We start from the raw sequence: 14,946 nt of genomic DNA, 5'->3' as shown, positions 1-14,946 counted from the left end.
GTTACCCAATGCACTGGACAAAACATAATATTGAACTTGGAGAAAGAATGATGTCCAGTTTTTTCCATATGGCTTGTCAGGTAATGTTAAGATACGCCTACACAGGGCAGAAAAACTTGTGGCCAGTCTATGCCGGCTGACTCAAGCTTGTGGGGTTTGGATGGCATGGCTTTTTCATTGCAGCAGAGACTTCTGGGCTGGAATATGGGCTCAAGAGCCCTGGGAGGTTGGCGGTTCCCAGAGCTCAGGCTCCTATCCCAGCCCAAACGTATCCACAGCAATGAAAGAGCCTCGTGAGCCTGAGTTGGCTGGCATGGGTGTCTAGTTGCTGTATGGACATGCACCCTCTGTGACTTCTGACACTTAGACTACTTTGATTAGGGATTATGTTCCTTGTACAGTGTTAGCTCAATGAATCCCTGGGTGCAACATGCTCTCCTGTGCAGGGAGCAGGTGTTGTGGCCTTGCCTCGTCCTCATTCAGTTTGAGCAAATAAGTAGAGTGCAACCCAATGCTCCCCTCGAAGTGGGATGGCTCCACAGTGCCTTCATCACAGGACTGTGCCTCTCAAGGAATAACTGGGCTCTTAAAAGAGCAAAATATTTGTATACCGCTGTATTTAGTCAGGACGAGAGTTGTTTTTATTAAGTAACCAAGTTCTTCAGTAGCTTCAAAATGTACAGTACCACCAGTAAAATTGGTCAGGACCACGTGATTTCTTCTGCTGTGTGAAACAAAAGTTGTCTCCCTCAAAAAAGAAATTTCTGCCTATGAGGAGATGAATCCACATTCTCTTCAGGAGACCCCAAAGAAAACTATCCTTGGATTTGGTGGCACTAAACCCACTTTAAAAAAAATGAAAAATGTTAATGTTCTTTTAAACTGCTTCTTTTTTTGCTTCTTTTGCCGTTTAAATAATTGGTGCATTGAACAACAGTGGAACTTCTCTGCAATCCTTATACTTTGCCTAAGCAATGCTTTGTTGTACCCTTTTCTCCCCCAGGGCCACCCACCAACACCACCACCAGCACCCTCCCTCCCCCGGTCCTTTAGCCTTCAGCAGTCTTTCCTCCTCTCTTCTGGTTTGCCCAAGTTCTACACACCTGGTTTAAAAACACTAGTTCGTACCAACTATCCTCCTCACTCAGGATGACTGGGTATGACTCCCTCTTGGAACTCCTCAGTGCCGCTCCTTGTTCTGCCTAAGGAGCTATTCTTGAATGACTCTGGGCGCTCCCACCAGCCTTTGTAATGCTGTCATCTGGGGAGCCCAAGGGACTGGCTATGGAATTTGTCTCCTGTAAGTCACTGCACTGAGTTCCTGTTTGTTTGATTAATGAGTCAAAACCTTTCTGCCACTTTGCAGTGCAGGTGGAACGGTTAGCCTGCCTGTTTGAGAGAGCCTATAGTATCCTGAACAGCAACTGCATAGAACTCATTAAAGAGAAGATACAGCTGTGCAGACCCATTAGGTTAGAAAACTGACCTATGACAAGTGTTTATCTTGTGACTAATTTAATTTCAGCCAAAGTTTGGGAGGCTTTCAAAGGTCATGACTTGAAAGAAGAATGCTGTAATTAATGTTTTATGCCACACTTAATTTGAAACCTTTTAATTCTGAGATAAGGGGTAGAGTGTGTGTGTGTGTGTGTGTGTGTGTGTGTGTGTGTGTTTTATAATCTGCCAACTAATGGCATTAACAGGAAAAGTGCTAAGTAAACAATGTAAATGTTAGGGTTTTCCTTCAGATGTGTTACTGTCATAGCACAATAGTTAAAACTGATCAAAACATTTTTGGAAATGGCTTTGTTCATCAGTGTTGGTATTCTTTAAAGAGCAAGAAAATGTAAAATGGGGCATTAAAGATGACTTTTACAGACACTTGAAAACGTTTGTCATTCTGAAAAGAGGCGAGAGTTGGTTTTCGAAGCTTTAATCCTGCATGTTTGAAAGGAAATTTGCAATTTATCTTTTAAAAGTATTAAGTGATTTGTTAAATACAAACATTCACATTTATAATAGATAGTGGTTGCTCTAAATTGGTAACTACTTAAAGAACAGGAAGCTGCCATCTTGCCTGTCTGAACTAGCTCATGATGAATAAAGCGTTAATCAGCTGAGGAACGCACCAAGGAGGCTGGCAGCTTTCTGATAAACAGATAAATACTGCTTACTAAAACCTCTCTTTGATACTGTTTCGGAGGTGTGTGTGGGGGGGAGGTACTTGTGACCCTGCTACCATAATATCTGAGCACTTCACAGTCTTTAAACCCTCACAACAACTTTTTTGAGGTAGGAAAGAACTATTATGCCCATTTTATGGATGGGGAACTGAGGCACAGAGAGACCAAGTGACTTGCCCCAGCTCATGCAGAAAGAGGACTTAACCTTCATCTTGGGATACCAGGGTTCAGAGTCGGACCTGCTGGAGCAGCCTTTCTTAGAAAATGCGCTTTCTACACAAACTTTACTAGTAAATAACAGAACTTTCGCAGTAGTGTTAAAGTCTAACTTTGATCATCCATTTATTTGTGGGTTAGCCCTTTGTAACAAACTATGGAGCCCAGTCCTACAATGTAAAAATTTACTTCAGATCATGTTGCAGATGGAATGACTGGGCTTGATATTAACATACTCTCCTGGCAAGTACCACTAAAATGTCAACTCTCACTGAGGTGAAACTTAGCAGCTGTGCATAAAGTTGAGAAGATTAAAAGAAGGGAAAAGGCTTACTTCTAACTTTCATATAGCTGTGTGCACAACAATTGCATTGATTCAATCCAATACTCTCTCATAAGGATGCTTCAAACCACTGCAAAACTACCTGTTTTTTCTCTTCCTGCCTCCTATGCTATCCAATGCCCTTCCATTCCCCTTGCAAACTTTCAGTTGCTTTTTTAAAATCCTTCTGATATTAATAAATCCTATAGTCTTGTTTTTCTCCCAGATCAGCCTTCTCCAAGGAGTAAAAATTTGCTGTTCGAGTACAGTTAAGAAATATGCCTATCTTTGAGAACATAGAATGATGCCAGGTATAGCAACTATTCCAACAGTAGCCTGGTGTAGTACCTACTAATCCTGTTTACCCTTCTTGTTGTTACCATCCAAACTTCAGAGTTGTTGTTACACATAGATATTGCTTTTTCAAACACGGGGCAAAACAATTATATAATCTCACAAAAACTTGACTGGAGTTTTGTGAGGAACTATTGAAGTTTGATCCTTCCTTTAGCTTTGCTTCACAGCATAGTAATGCCATTCTCCCTCCCTCCCCTCATTTTCTTCAGAAGGATGGGTTCTTACAGAAATCCAGTACTTGACATTTAGAAGATGGAGATAAAACCGTATATCTGTTGATTGATTAGTTGATTACTTGGATGAATGACACTGTATATTTGTGTTCCAGATCAAAACTCAGTGGGAGGCACAGAATAATTCAAGTCTGGACTAGGTCAGCCCTAGTTTCCATGCTGATTATTTACACGCTGAAAATAAATTTCACTTAATCATACGTCGGATTTTTTTTTATTGCATCTTGATTTGAAAATGACAATACAGCCCTGCTAGACTACTCTCCCTTTAATTCTTCAGTTTTGTGGAGTGTATTTTTTTTCACTTGAATGTTAGGGGTCTACCTGCATTCAGAGGAATACATAATTCAATTTGTTGGTCTGTGGCCAGCTGGAAAACTCCCTTCCCTATAGCTGGTACCAGTCAGCTGTCAGCTCAGTGCTGCTGAGTAAGGAAACGGCTACTTTTGCTAGCAAGGTGACTGGATTCCCCCAAAGTGGTCAGCTTGTTGCACTGACTGTGCTCCCACTGTGAATGGAGTGACAAATGTATGAAGGCTGTATCTGGAGTGGTAGGAAAAAATCTAACCTCCTGAAATCTTTGGTTTCCCAGGCGGGAATAATGCTTTTTATTAAAAACAAGAAATCTGCTTCTATGGTTGCAAACTACAGTTGTCTGACAGAATGGTCTTATGTGGGCCATCTTATGGTCATAGAGAGGGAATGGTTTTTACTGTCTGTAGTAAACGTTTTACAAGAGCAGAGAAGGATAGGAGCTGACATACTGGATTAGACCAGGGGCCATCTTGCTCAGTATCCTGTCTCTGACAGAGGCTCATACCAGAGTTTCAGGGGGAGTACACAGAATAGGGCAAATACAGAGTGATTCATCCAGTCTTCCACACCCAACTTCCAGCAGTAAGAGGGTTAGAATCGCTACAGTTTATGAGGTTTGCAACTTTGACCACTGATAGACCTAGCCCCCATGAACTAACCAATCATTTTTTGAACTAACTTTTCTATCCCTCTGAAGCTTATCTGCTCACTGTCGTCTTTTTTTTTTTTTCCGTTCTCCTCCCCTCCCTCCTTCCCTTATTTAGTCTTGGATCTGGACTTCCAACACTTCTGTCATCTGAGGAAGTGGGTTGTGCCCATGAAAGCTCATGATACATGCTACATGTTTTGTTAGCCTTTAAGGTGCTTCTAGACTACTTGTTGTGTTTTATGGAGGGGTTTTAATGCAGTTAGTTTTGGCCATCTCAACATCCTGTGGCAATGAGTTCCACCGGTGAGTTGGGTTCTCTTATTTGTATTAAACCTGTTGCCTGTTAAGTTCATCAGGGTTTGATATTGTGGGAAAGGATAAATAACATTTTTCCAAATCAATCATTTTATAAACCTCTATATTATCTTCCTTTAGTTTGGATGTACAGTGGATTTATTAAGTGGCATTATCATAGAATCAAGAGGTCATCCAGTCCTCTGCCATCATGGCAGGACCAAGTACTATCTAGATCATCCCTGATGTCTACCTAACCTGCTCTTAAATATCTCCAGTGATGAAGATTCCACAACCTCACTAGGCAACTTATTCCAGTGTTTAACCACTCTGACAGTTAGGAAGCTTTTCCTAATGTCGAACCTAAACCTCCCTTGCTGCGATTTAAACCCATTGCTTCTAGTTCTATCATCAGAGGCCAAGGAGAACAATTTTTCTCCCTTGTTAACACCCTTTTAGATACTTGAAATTATTATCATGACCCCTCTCAGTCTTCTAAACTAAACAAGCTAAAGTATTTGTCTTCCCTCATAGGTCATGTTTTCTAGTCCTTTAATCATTTTTGTTGCTCTTTTCTGGACCTTCAATTTCTCCACATCTTTCTTGAAATGTGGTGCCCAGAACTGGACACAATACTCCAACGGAGGCCAAATCTGTGTAGAATATTGTGGAGGAATCACTTCTCATGTCTTGCTCACAACATTTCTGAATTATAATATTGTCTTATTTTTAAATCCCTTACCATTTGCCTCTCCAGCTAGCAAATAAAATTAGATGTTTGAATACTTCCTCCTGCCTTGGGAGCCCCAAACTGCTGGACAGGAGAAGTGCTTTGCAGACATTGGGCTCTACAGGTCGTATTCCCCCCAAATCTCCTACTTCGTAGGGCAAGCGTAGGGAAGGTAATCCACCTGTGCCCAGACTCTGAAGAGCCCCTGAAGAGTGGTGTGTGCAGGGGTAATCAGGAACCAGAAGTTTTGAAGAACCACAGGGCCCTGCATACAGCAGCAAACAAGGTTATTCAGCAAGCAGAAGAGTGGCACCTTGTGGCCAGCAGCACCAACAGCAGGCAGCCCAGTCAGAAGGGTTTACAAGCAGCCTTGAAAAAAAGGTCCAAAATTGTGAACTTTATTAATATCATGGTCATTGCTGATGCTAAAAAGGAAGAGAAGCCTTGAGGCTAACGTAGCTATACTTAGGTTTTGTTTTCTATAGCTTAGTGGAGCCAGAAGCACAATGATGGCCATTCAGAGGCTAGGATGTTTCACGGGCTTATAAACAGAAGTTGGGGTAGAGGGCAGAAGAGAGAGCGATTAACTACTTGTGATTCTTTAGATTATAAAATCTACAAACATGTTAGTATCCATTTCATGTTTTGAAAGGTGAATATATTCCTTTTTTTAATAAATATTGAATCACCATGACAGGTTGTCGTTAACAGAAATTGCTGATGACTTGAATCAGCAGCAGGAACGACCAACTATACTGTTCAAGTATAAAGTTTCCCCTTTCTGTTGTCCTTCTATATGGTAGAACTTGTGTATTGAAGCATTTGCAGATGCTGTTGCTACTAAAACACATTAGTGTTCAATTTTCATCCTGTAAAATGTAAGATGTGTTGAGCCTGGGGGTGCATAAGAAGAACACAAGAATTTCAATACATTCTCTTGTGATTGTTTCTGTTTTATTAACTTGATGAGATGGCATTTGTGTTCTGTTCTTTGTTTGAAAACTCCTCTGTGTGGGACGCTGCTAAAACAGTTAGGTTGTTTCTTCATCTGAAAACCAGAACCCCATTCTGTCTGGTTTCTTTGAACACATGACACGGTATTATCAAAGGAAAAAATTGAGAAGTTACTTTTAGTAATACAGTAAGTACGACCAGTTCTTCATCAAAACAGGCATGTAGAGAGGTTCCTCTGGAGTTTACTGGGAAAGTTTAACTTATGGATCATAATTAAAAGGTTCATTTGAACATTAGCTTAGTCTCTTCCCCTTCCTCCCATTACTCATTCTGCACTAATCTAGTCACAGGAACTTACCTAAGCTTTTGCCCTTATGTCTGTTTTCCTTTTAATCCTTTTGCATGCTATCCGCAATGGGTCTCATTTGGCTGAAGATATTTTTCCTGCCAAAATCTGTGTGTCAGTACTCCTGTTTTAATTCTACAGCGTTTAGGATACAACAGCGCCTTGGTGTCTAAAGTAAACACTGCCGTTTGTTTTACATAAACCATGTTCTGGTAAATATATTAATAGTGTTTCTAGTGGAAACACATACAGAAGGGCTGGCTGAAGGGTTAATTATGATGTCTCCTGCAAACTCTTCTAGGACCTCTGCTTATTTTAATATTCAGTAATGGAGATCTATTGGATTGAGGTGCAACCCATTGCTATTAATGAGTCATTGGCCTCATTCCCAAGCTGCCTGAAGTGCTGCTCTCCCTAGTGGAAGTAATTCTGTCTTTGAAGTACTTTCCAGAGCTGTCAACTAATGTTCCACAGTTCCCAGAGGAAATAATAAGCCAAGAGCATGCACACTCTGAAAACGTAGAGTCTAAAATGAACTGTTCCTATAGGAGACTGACAGTCTACTACTTCGTGGAATTCAGCTTGTTTATATAATCTTATCTGGCTAAGCTTTGGTATTCAATCTGGCAGACCGTTCCTATGAAAAGCAGCTGTCCAAGCAATGGGAGTGGTGCTCCTGGTGTTGCTTCAGAAGGTCTATAATTTATTTTTTCGTATAAATTAAGAACATGCAATACTTTTTTGGCTAAAAGCAGAATGATATAAGCAGTTCTTCCCCCCACCCCCCATATAAACAGCTATATAAATAATCTCCCCTGTGATACTTTTTTTTGGTCAATTGATTACATGACCCCAGGGTAGCATTCCCAGTGGCCATTAGGAAGGTAAATATTTATGTTCTGTACACAGTTAGCCTGAGGCAGAATACAAATTTGTTATGAGAGTAACTAATGGGTGTTCCAGGTATTTATGCACTTGCTGTATTTTGGGATGGTGCTTTCCTTGCTAAGAATGTATTTTTAGCTTGAAATTATTGACAAAACCTAAGCTGTGCTGGAAAAAAGTTTCTGGAATTGGGAGGGAAAACTGTCTTATCAGGTTTCACTATTGTGGGACAAGAAGAGGTAGTTCCACCAATATAAACAAAATTCTTGCAATCTCAAGTGCTGGAGGAAGGGTGCTATACAGGAACTGCTGTGCGAGGCAGTGTCTTCACTAATAAGATAAGTCTTGCTCTAAAAAACACCTCTTTAATGAGGATGCAGCCAAAAATTGAGTGTTTGTCTAACTGGCTGCTCAGTGCATTTTGTGGGAAAAAAAATCCATTATTAACAGTAAATGCCTTTTGGGAAAGAGGAACCGTAAGAGTAGGTGTCTGCAGAAAAATTAAGATATTTCTGTATGTTCAGCAATATGTTGGACAGCAGATGGGATAGAACTGACCAGTTCAAGAGCCTTCCTCTCTGACACACACAAAATTTACACAAAATAAAATTGTTAGCATAGTTAAAACTCATATCTGAGTTTTCTGTGTTTCAGTGATAGCAATGAGATCTGCCAGATTCTGGACACATCACTTACAGACTGATAGCACTGCATTTTATGCTTGCCAGAGCTTCAAGCAAGCTCTTTAAAATACTTCAGTAAGACACCGATTCAGTGTTCATATTCAACACCCAGAAGTCTAGTTCTTCCTTCCTGTCACCTGAGAATAGCATCAGTCACACTTTTAATATACTACAATTCTTGCACTGTGGCTCCATGCAGGGTTCCCATTTTTTCTTATTTATGTAATAGCTTTCAGTGAAATACAGGATCACTATGCAGTGTTCCTAATTCCTGGCATTGTTAAGAAGTTTGGAGAAACAATGATAATCTTTGACCCACCGAAGGATCAATTTTATTTCACATCAGAATGATTAAGTGGGATGGACAATTCTGCCATCTTGCCTGGAGTGGAATATAACAAGTTTTAACACAGTAATGGTTCATCCCTATTAAGAATTAGTAAACTAACATGATCCGTTCTGTTGAGTAAAATTGGGTTACTGTACTTCCTGACATTTCATGATGAAGAACCTTGAATTTATTCACTACTATATTACTAACCCCTGTTAACTGTGTACTTATTTAGTGCACTGCCACAGACAATTTGAGTTTTGAACAGTTTATTGCTGACTTTCAGTAATAAACCACATTTTGAAAGAGACATGCACACTAGGGCATACAGGATGAGAGAAAATTCTTGTATGCAAACTTAGCCAATAAGTACTCTCCCCACTTCTACCTTCACCATTGTTTTTCTGATACATCCTGCATGTGATGTGTGATTGTCATCATTTTGCTGTCATGGGAATGAATGGATGTCAAATTTCAGTGGAACTATTTCCCTGCAGAATAAATTAAGAATATTTCATTTTTAGAAAAATTTGCAGATATGAATTGTGGCATGTATAGTTGTTGATGAGTTAGCAGAGTATCCCAATAAAAGATGTCATCCCCCATCACACATTTTGTATTTGAGCTCTACTAAAAAACTAATTTGCAGCTTATTTTGATCTGTCTCCAAAGCCAAGTGGCTGCCTTAGTACCTAGGGCTTTGGAGTGACATTTAATTCCCAAAATTACACTTGAGTTTTACAGATGGAAATGGTATGATATTAAGAACTAATATTGCATGACTGGCCAGGGCTAAAAACAATTGTTTGACACTCCCAGAGAAATGGAAATCCCAATGTGTGGATGAGTTTCTACTGCACGCTGGTCATGAAACATTAAACCCTATGAGAGTCAGAGGGCCTACAGTGAAAGTAGCCTGTGAGATTTGTAATGTAATCCCTACTTCTGTCTGATCCATGCTTGGAGAAAAAGAAAAAACATTAATGTGGTGGGTTTTTTTTTTTTTTAAATTAAAAAGGTAGCTGTATGAAGCTGCTCAGAGGTTAGGAATGTGGGCAGTCATCTCAGAAGATGGATTAGTAGGCTGAATGCACGTGATAAGGTCAAAAGAGCAAAACCAATTCAGGTCTCTGTCCCTCCTGGGGTTATGGAACTAAAGGAGCTGGTTGCATGGATATCATAACTATATATGTCTTCATATATTCTTCTTTAATTGTGGCATTCGTGTTTACCTCAAAGCAGTCTCGCAAATTGTCATGTAAATCAATTGGTGCACTGTCTACTTACCTTAAATTTCTTTACATGCCAGTATCAGACTCTTCTTAGCTAATTAGATGAGTAGAATTTTCTAAGTCTGCCTTGCAGTATTAAAACTGAAAAGTGATTTTGGAAAGCATTACTTCTCACCATTTATGTTGCTTGAGTATTTTGAAGGAGTGAGTAGTTGGTTAGAGAATCTGACTAATGTAATTTTATTGCAATATGGATAAAGTGAAACAGATTCTCTACCTGGTTCTAATGAGTTAGCATGATGGGGGGCAACTCTCACACTGCACAGGGAAGTTCAAAATTAAACTGGGTTTTGTGTATTTTGAATATCAATAAAAACATTGCTATTTAATGCAGAGTTTCACCAAAATCTGCAGGTTAGTCATTTTAAGCTTTCATTTTTGTATTAAAGAAAATATAGTGCTACTACCACAGTGCTTTGTTACAGCTGAGAAATAATTGTTTGATCTTAAATCTCTTCCATTGACCCGCCTCTCCTTTTAAGCATATAACAGTTTTACCAGCAAAGGGGAAGCAAGTGTTGGCTTTTGAGGTAGGGCTTGATAGAGTCTATGCTTGTAATTCTAGTCTACCTAAAATGTCTTCAGTCTGCAAGTAGATTATCTCTTCAGGTGGCCAGCCATGCAAACTTTCTGGATCTAAAGTCAGTCTAGGTTCTTTCTGGCTCATGAATGCTCACAAGTGATGGAGATACGGGTTGGATAAAGACATGTTTGGCTCTAGATTAGTTATGATGCCATGGCATGGTACATACTAAGGTAATGTAGCAGAACGGGAGCAGCTGGTGTGTGGCTTTGAGGAGCCTGTAATGAAAAGAGTGAGGATAAGCTTTACATTCTGCAAATGTGTCCAAGAGGTGCCCCTTGCACAGGAGGTATTCTTGAGCGAGAGAGGCCTGTAGCTAGTTTGTGGCTGCTTTGTGTTAAGGTAGCCAGTGGGGATGGGATGTAGATCAATAGAGAATTTGGACATGAAGAGGGTACTTTTATGCAACTAGAAAATACCATAAATGCTGCTTCTCTGACCAAAAACTTCAGTTTCCTTAACAGCTGGATAGCTTAATTTAAAATCATCCTGTCAGGCTTCATCTTCTAATTATTCATCATCTAAATCTCCATAATCCTTTTGAAAAACTGATCAGAAGGGATCATGCATTGGGCATTTCTTTAAAATCTGATTCTAAACTTGGGTTTTTTCCAACATTTTTGGGTTTTGACAAAGTCGAGAAGTAGTATCAACTACTCTGCTAATCAACTACATGATACACCCAAACTGTGTGTGCTGTGGGAGGGAAAGAGTGAAAACTTAGTGGTACTTGCAAAAAAAAATTTTTAGTCGCTCACTGTTTGCCATATGTACATCTTAGAAGCTTGTCTTCCAACAGTAGAATTAATCAAGTTTTATTAAGTACGTATGTCAGAGAAATGTTAGCCCTCATGAACCTCTAATGAAAAAAATCTCTCCAATGGATACATGTTTTATGTTAAAATATGATATTCTGCTATATTTTTATTGGGTGCTAGGATAAGGATTTTGATACATCTGTTATTCTGTGGTGCTCAGAGCATTTTTCAGTCACATGAACTCTTTACATAGAATATATAACTCCATAATCAAACATCTTTATGCATCTCTTTACTGATTGGAATCAGTCACATGCATTCTTGGGATACAACTTTGCAAAGAAAGTTTCAAAATGTGTACACAACACATTTGTCACAAAAACAGAGTAACATTCTCATCCCAGGTACCAACACAAACTTACAAAACCTGTAAACTGGACATAAAATACTCCCAAGATTCAGATTTCAGAGTTAGGCATGTGTGGATATTTTGCATATAGACATCTGGTCTTTGCACACCTAAGGTGTCTGCATAAAATAAAATTCCCTAATATTGAAAATCTGTCTGAAAGTACAGAACTGTGTGTTAAACTTACAATAGTGTATATTTTCATGTTACAAAAAGAGATGGTGATACTGAACATTTAAAATGGATCTCGCAAAAGATGATTGCCATTAGAAGTATAAGTTGTAATTCAGTGAACTGAGTGACATGGTAACAAATATGAAATGAGATTTTTGGGTAAGCAGTAGATTTCATTGGCATTCTGTATTGGGAGAGACACTTCTCTGAACCAGATTTGCCGACTAGATAAATGCTGATAAACCCCCATGCCTATGATTCATAACATGGATATGTAACAGTATATTTTCTTTTCCAGATGAAGTAGACTACAGTAACTTTGGGACCAACACGCTAACCAGGAAAAAGAAGGCTCTAGTGACCCTCCGCAATGACAAAATTCGCAGGCGTCCCCACATTAATATTAGTATGCCTCATGATTTTAGACCAGTGTCTTCCATCATTGATGTGGACATCCTTCCTGAAACACACAGAAGAGTGAGGCTCTATCGACATGGATGTGAGAAACCATTAGGATTTTACATCCGTGATGGGACTAGTATGAGAATAACTCCTCATGGACTGGATAAAGTACCTGGTATTTTCATCTCTCGGATGGTTCCTGGTGGCTTAGCAGAGAGCACAGGTTTGCTAGCTGTTAATGATGAGGTCCTGGAAGTTAATGGCATTGAAGTGGCTGGGAAAACTCTTGACCAAGTAACGGACATGATGATCGCCAACAGCCACAATCTTATTATCACAGTCAAGCCAGCAAACCAAAGGAACAATTATATCCGAAGCAGCAGAATGTCTGGCAGCTCAGGCCAGTCTACAGATAGCACAGCTAGTCACCATAGTTTGCCTTCCTCCCATGTGCTGCAGAACTTCCACCCTGATGAGATGGAAAGTGACGATGAAGCTGACATTGTCATTGAGGGTGGCCTGGACCAACAGCATGTTCCCAGATCGCACAGCCTCCCCTCTGGTAGCCTCTCCCGAATCAATGGCAGCAGTCTAAGTCACAGACTTCAGAGAGACCTGGTTCTCAGCAGTGACTCTGGCCGAGAAAGCAATGGCAACATCCACAAAATACTAAGCTCCTTAAAAACTGATCCCCGACATAGTTTGGTTATCCCCAGAGGAGGCATTGAAGAGGATGGAACCGTGATTACACTTTAGTAACAGTTCCCCGCACTGAGTGTTTTCAACAATAAGTGCCAATTGGAATAAATCAGACTCTTGCAACCCCTGATGCACAGAACAAAAGAGAACCTACATTCATATAGACCCCATGGGTGTGAAAAATGTTACTTTCTAGGAAACATGGTTTTGGGGATTAGATGTAAAACTGTTACTGCAAACTCTGAAAAATAGTGTAAATATGTTGTATGTCCCAGTTTTTAAAAATGAGAAAGCAAATGGAAGCACCAAATCTAAAACTTTTAGTTAAGACAAACTTCAGAAAAAATCCCATGAGTTCAGAAATGGCGGTGCTGCTCTTTTAGGTTTGCATGGATTTCTGAGCATCATAAGAGGTGCCAATTTGGAGAGGGCCTTTTTAAATTGGTTAGAAAAAAGCACAGTAGTCATCTCTTAAAATATTAAAAGCTCATGAGCTATTAATCTGTCCTCTTATAACATACCAGTCTTCCATTAACTTGTTTACACAGATGATTTGCCATGTTATGTCTAATCTGGACAAGTGCTATATAAACTAGCAGTTTCCCACTCTGGTGGTAGCAGCTTTGGAGAAACCCTGTATTTACACTCTCAAAACTTAGACCAAATGGGGGGTGGGGGTGGGGGGGGGGTGTGTGTGTGTGTGTAATTTTTCAAAGTCTGATAAGAGGGATAGAGGAGTTTGATGCCATAATTCCTTTTAGATCAGCACCACCTGCTGGTCAGTGGCAGTACTGTCAGGTTATAACATTTTTGTATATGAGGTTACTGTATGTGAAAAGGAAAATAGATTACCTAGAGGAGTTTTAACTGACTCCAGCACCATCATGTGAAAAGCGCATTTATTTTTTTTAATATTTATTAGACAAGAAAATTACCAATTTTAGTGACTGTTTTCATCATCTCCATCTCTGGATAACTTGGTATCAATTTAGAGAATGCACGTAAGAAGGGCAACCAAAAATATGAATTACTTAAATACGTATTACCACCATGCCTTTGATCACATCATTGATGGAAAGAGCTTTGTGCTATGTTTTAGGGGCAACTTGAATCCACAAAGACTTTAGCTACAAAAGTGGTTGTCTATAGTATGCTATTTGAAGGATACTGGCTGACTTCCTAGCCAATCTCTTAACAGTTTGCTCAATATTTCAGAAACTGATGCATCAGAGCGGTATCTACCATTTTGGGGAGGGTTTAAAAGCTACCAAACTTGGGATTTGCTACCTGGACACTCTACCTGAAGAAAACAAGTTTGGTCTCAATTCTGTTTTTTCTCATCTCCTGAAAATGCCACAAGTTATTAAAATGATCTAATCTAAAATATTTTGTAATAATATCTTCCATGGTTTAAGGAACCTATAATTGTCTTACAGTGTATTTTTCTACTTGTAGCTGTGTCATTTTCTTTTTTTTTTAACCTTATAGTATTGTATATTAAAGCTTTTTCTGGATTTTTTTTAATGTGGTGGAATGGACATTTCTTTAATATTTCATTGGGTTGGAAAACTCAGACCATTTAAATTTTAACAAAGTGCGATTCTGGACTCGGGTGGTGTATGTGGATTCCTTCTCATTTAATCTTTTAAAATACAAATGAGCATTTGTTACTTTATTAACAATGTTACAAAGTTCACTGCCAGATATGCCTGGCGCTGAATTAAATCTGAAATTTTTGGGATATTTTAAAGCTTCTTTAATATTTTTGGAAAATTCTCTCCCATTTGTTGTGTCTATTTGAGAGATGAGTACCTGTTGTGGTCAGATCAGAAGAATGGCACATTATTGTCACAGGATCAATCTCTTGCAATGACTTTATTTGTATTCTGCCAGAGGCAGTCATTTTTTAGCTGATGGATACTGGTGCAATAGAAAATTTTTAACTATAACATTGTACCCTTCAGTCGCAGACCAGTTTATCAACAGAAGTAGTTGATAAACTAGTCATGGATTACAAATTGTGATAGCTGTTTGGGTGGTTTTTAATTTAAATGTCCTCAAAGCTTCTCTTGTAACTTGCACTGCAACTGTTTTTTCCCCACCCTTTTCTACATATTTCAGTAGCAAACTC

General features: G+C 39.3%; 1 protein-coding gene across 1 annotated transcript in view; it reads left to right on the top strand.

Moving 5' to 3' along the window:
• Positions 1–14,334, top strand: part of PARD6G (par-6 family cell polarity regulator gamma) — a 97,707-nt gene extending 83,373 nt beyond the window's left edge. The window contains exon 3 of the mRNA XM_006134004.3: positions 12,013–14,334. Coding sequence (XP_006134066.1) covers positions 12,013–12,872 — 860 coding nt within the window. The 3' untranslated portion in view covers positions 12,873–14,334. The remainder of the gene's footprint in view (positions 1–12,012) is intronic.
• The last annotated feature ends 612 nt before the right edge of the window (positions 14,335–14,946 follow it).

This window comes from Pelodiscus sinensis, chromosome 2 (genome assembly GCF_049634645.1).
Source record: "Pelodiscus sinensis isolate JC-2024 chromosome 2, ASM4963464v1, whole genome shotgun sequence".
NCBI classification, from domain to species: Eukaryota; Metazoa; Chordata; order Testudines; family Trionychidae; genus Pelodiscus; species Pelodiscus sinensis.
Note: the sequence above shows the minus strand (reverse complement) of the source record. Positions and strands in the feature narration are given on the sequence as shown.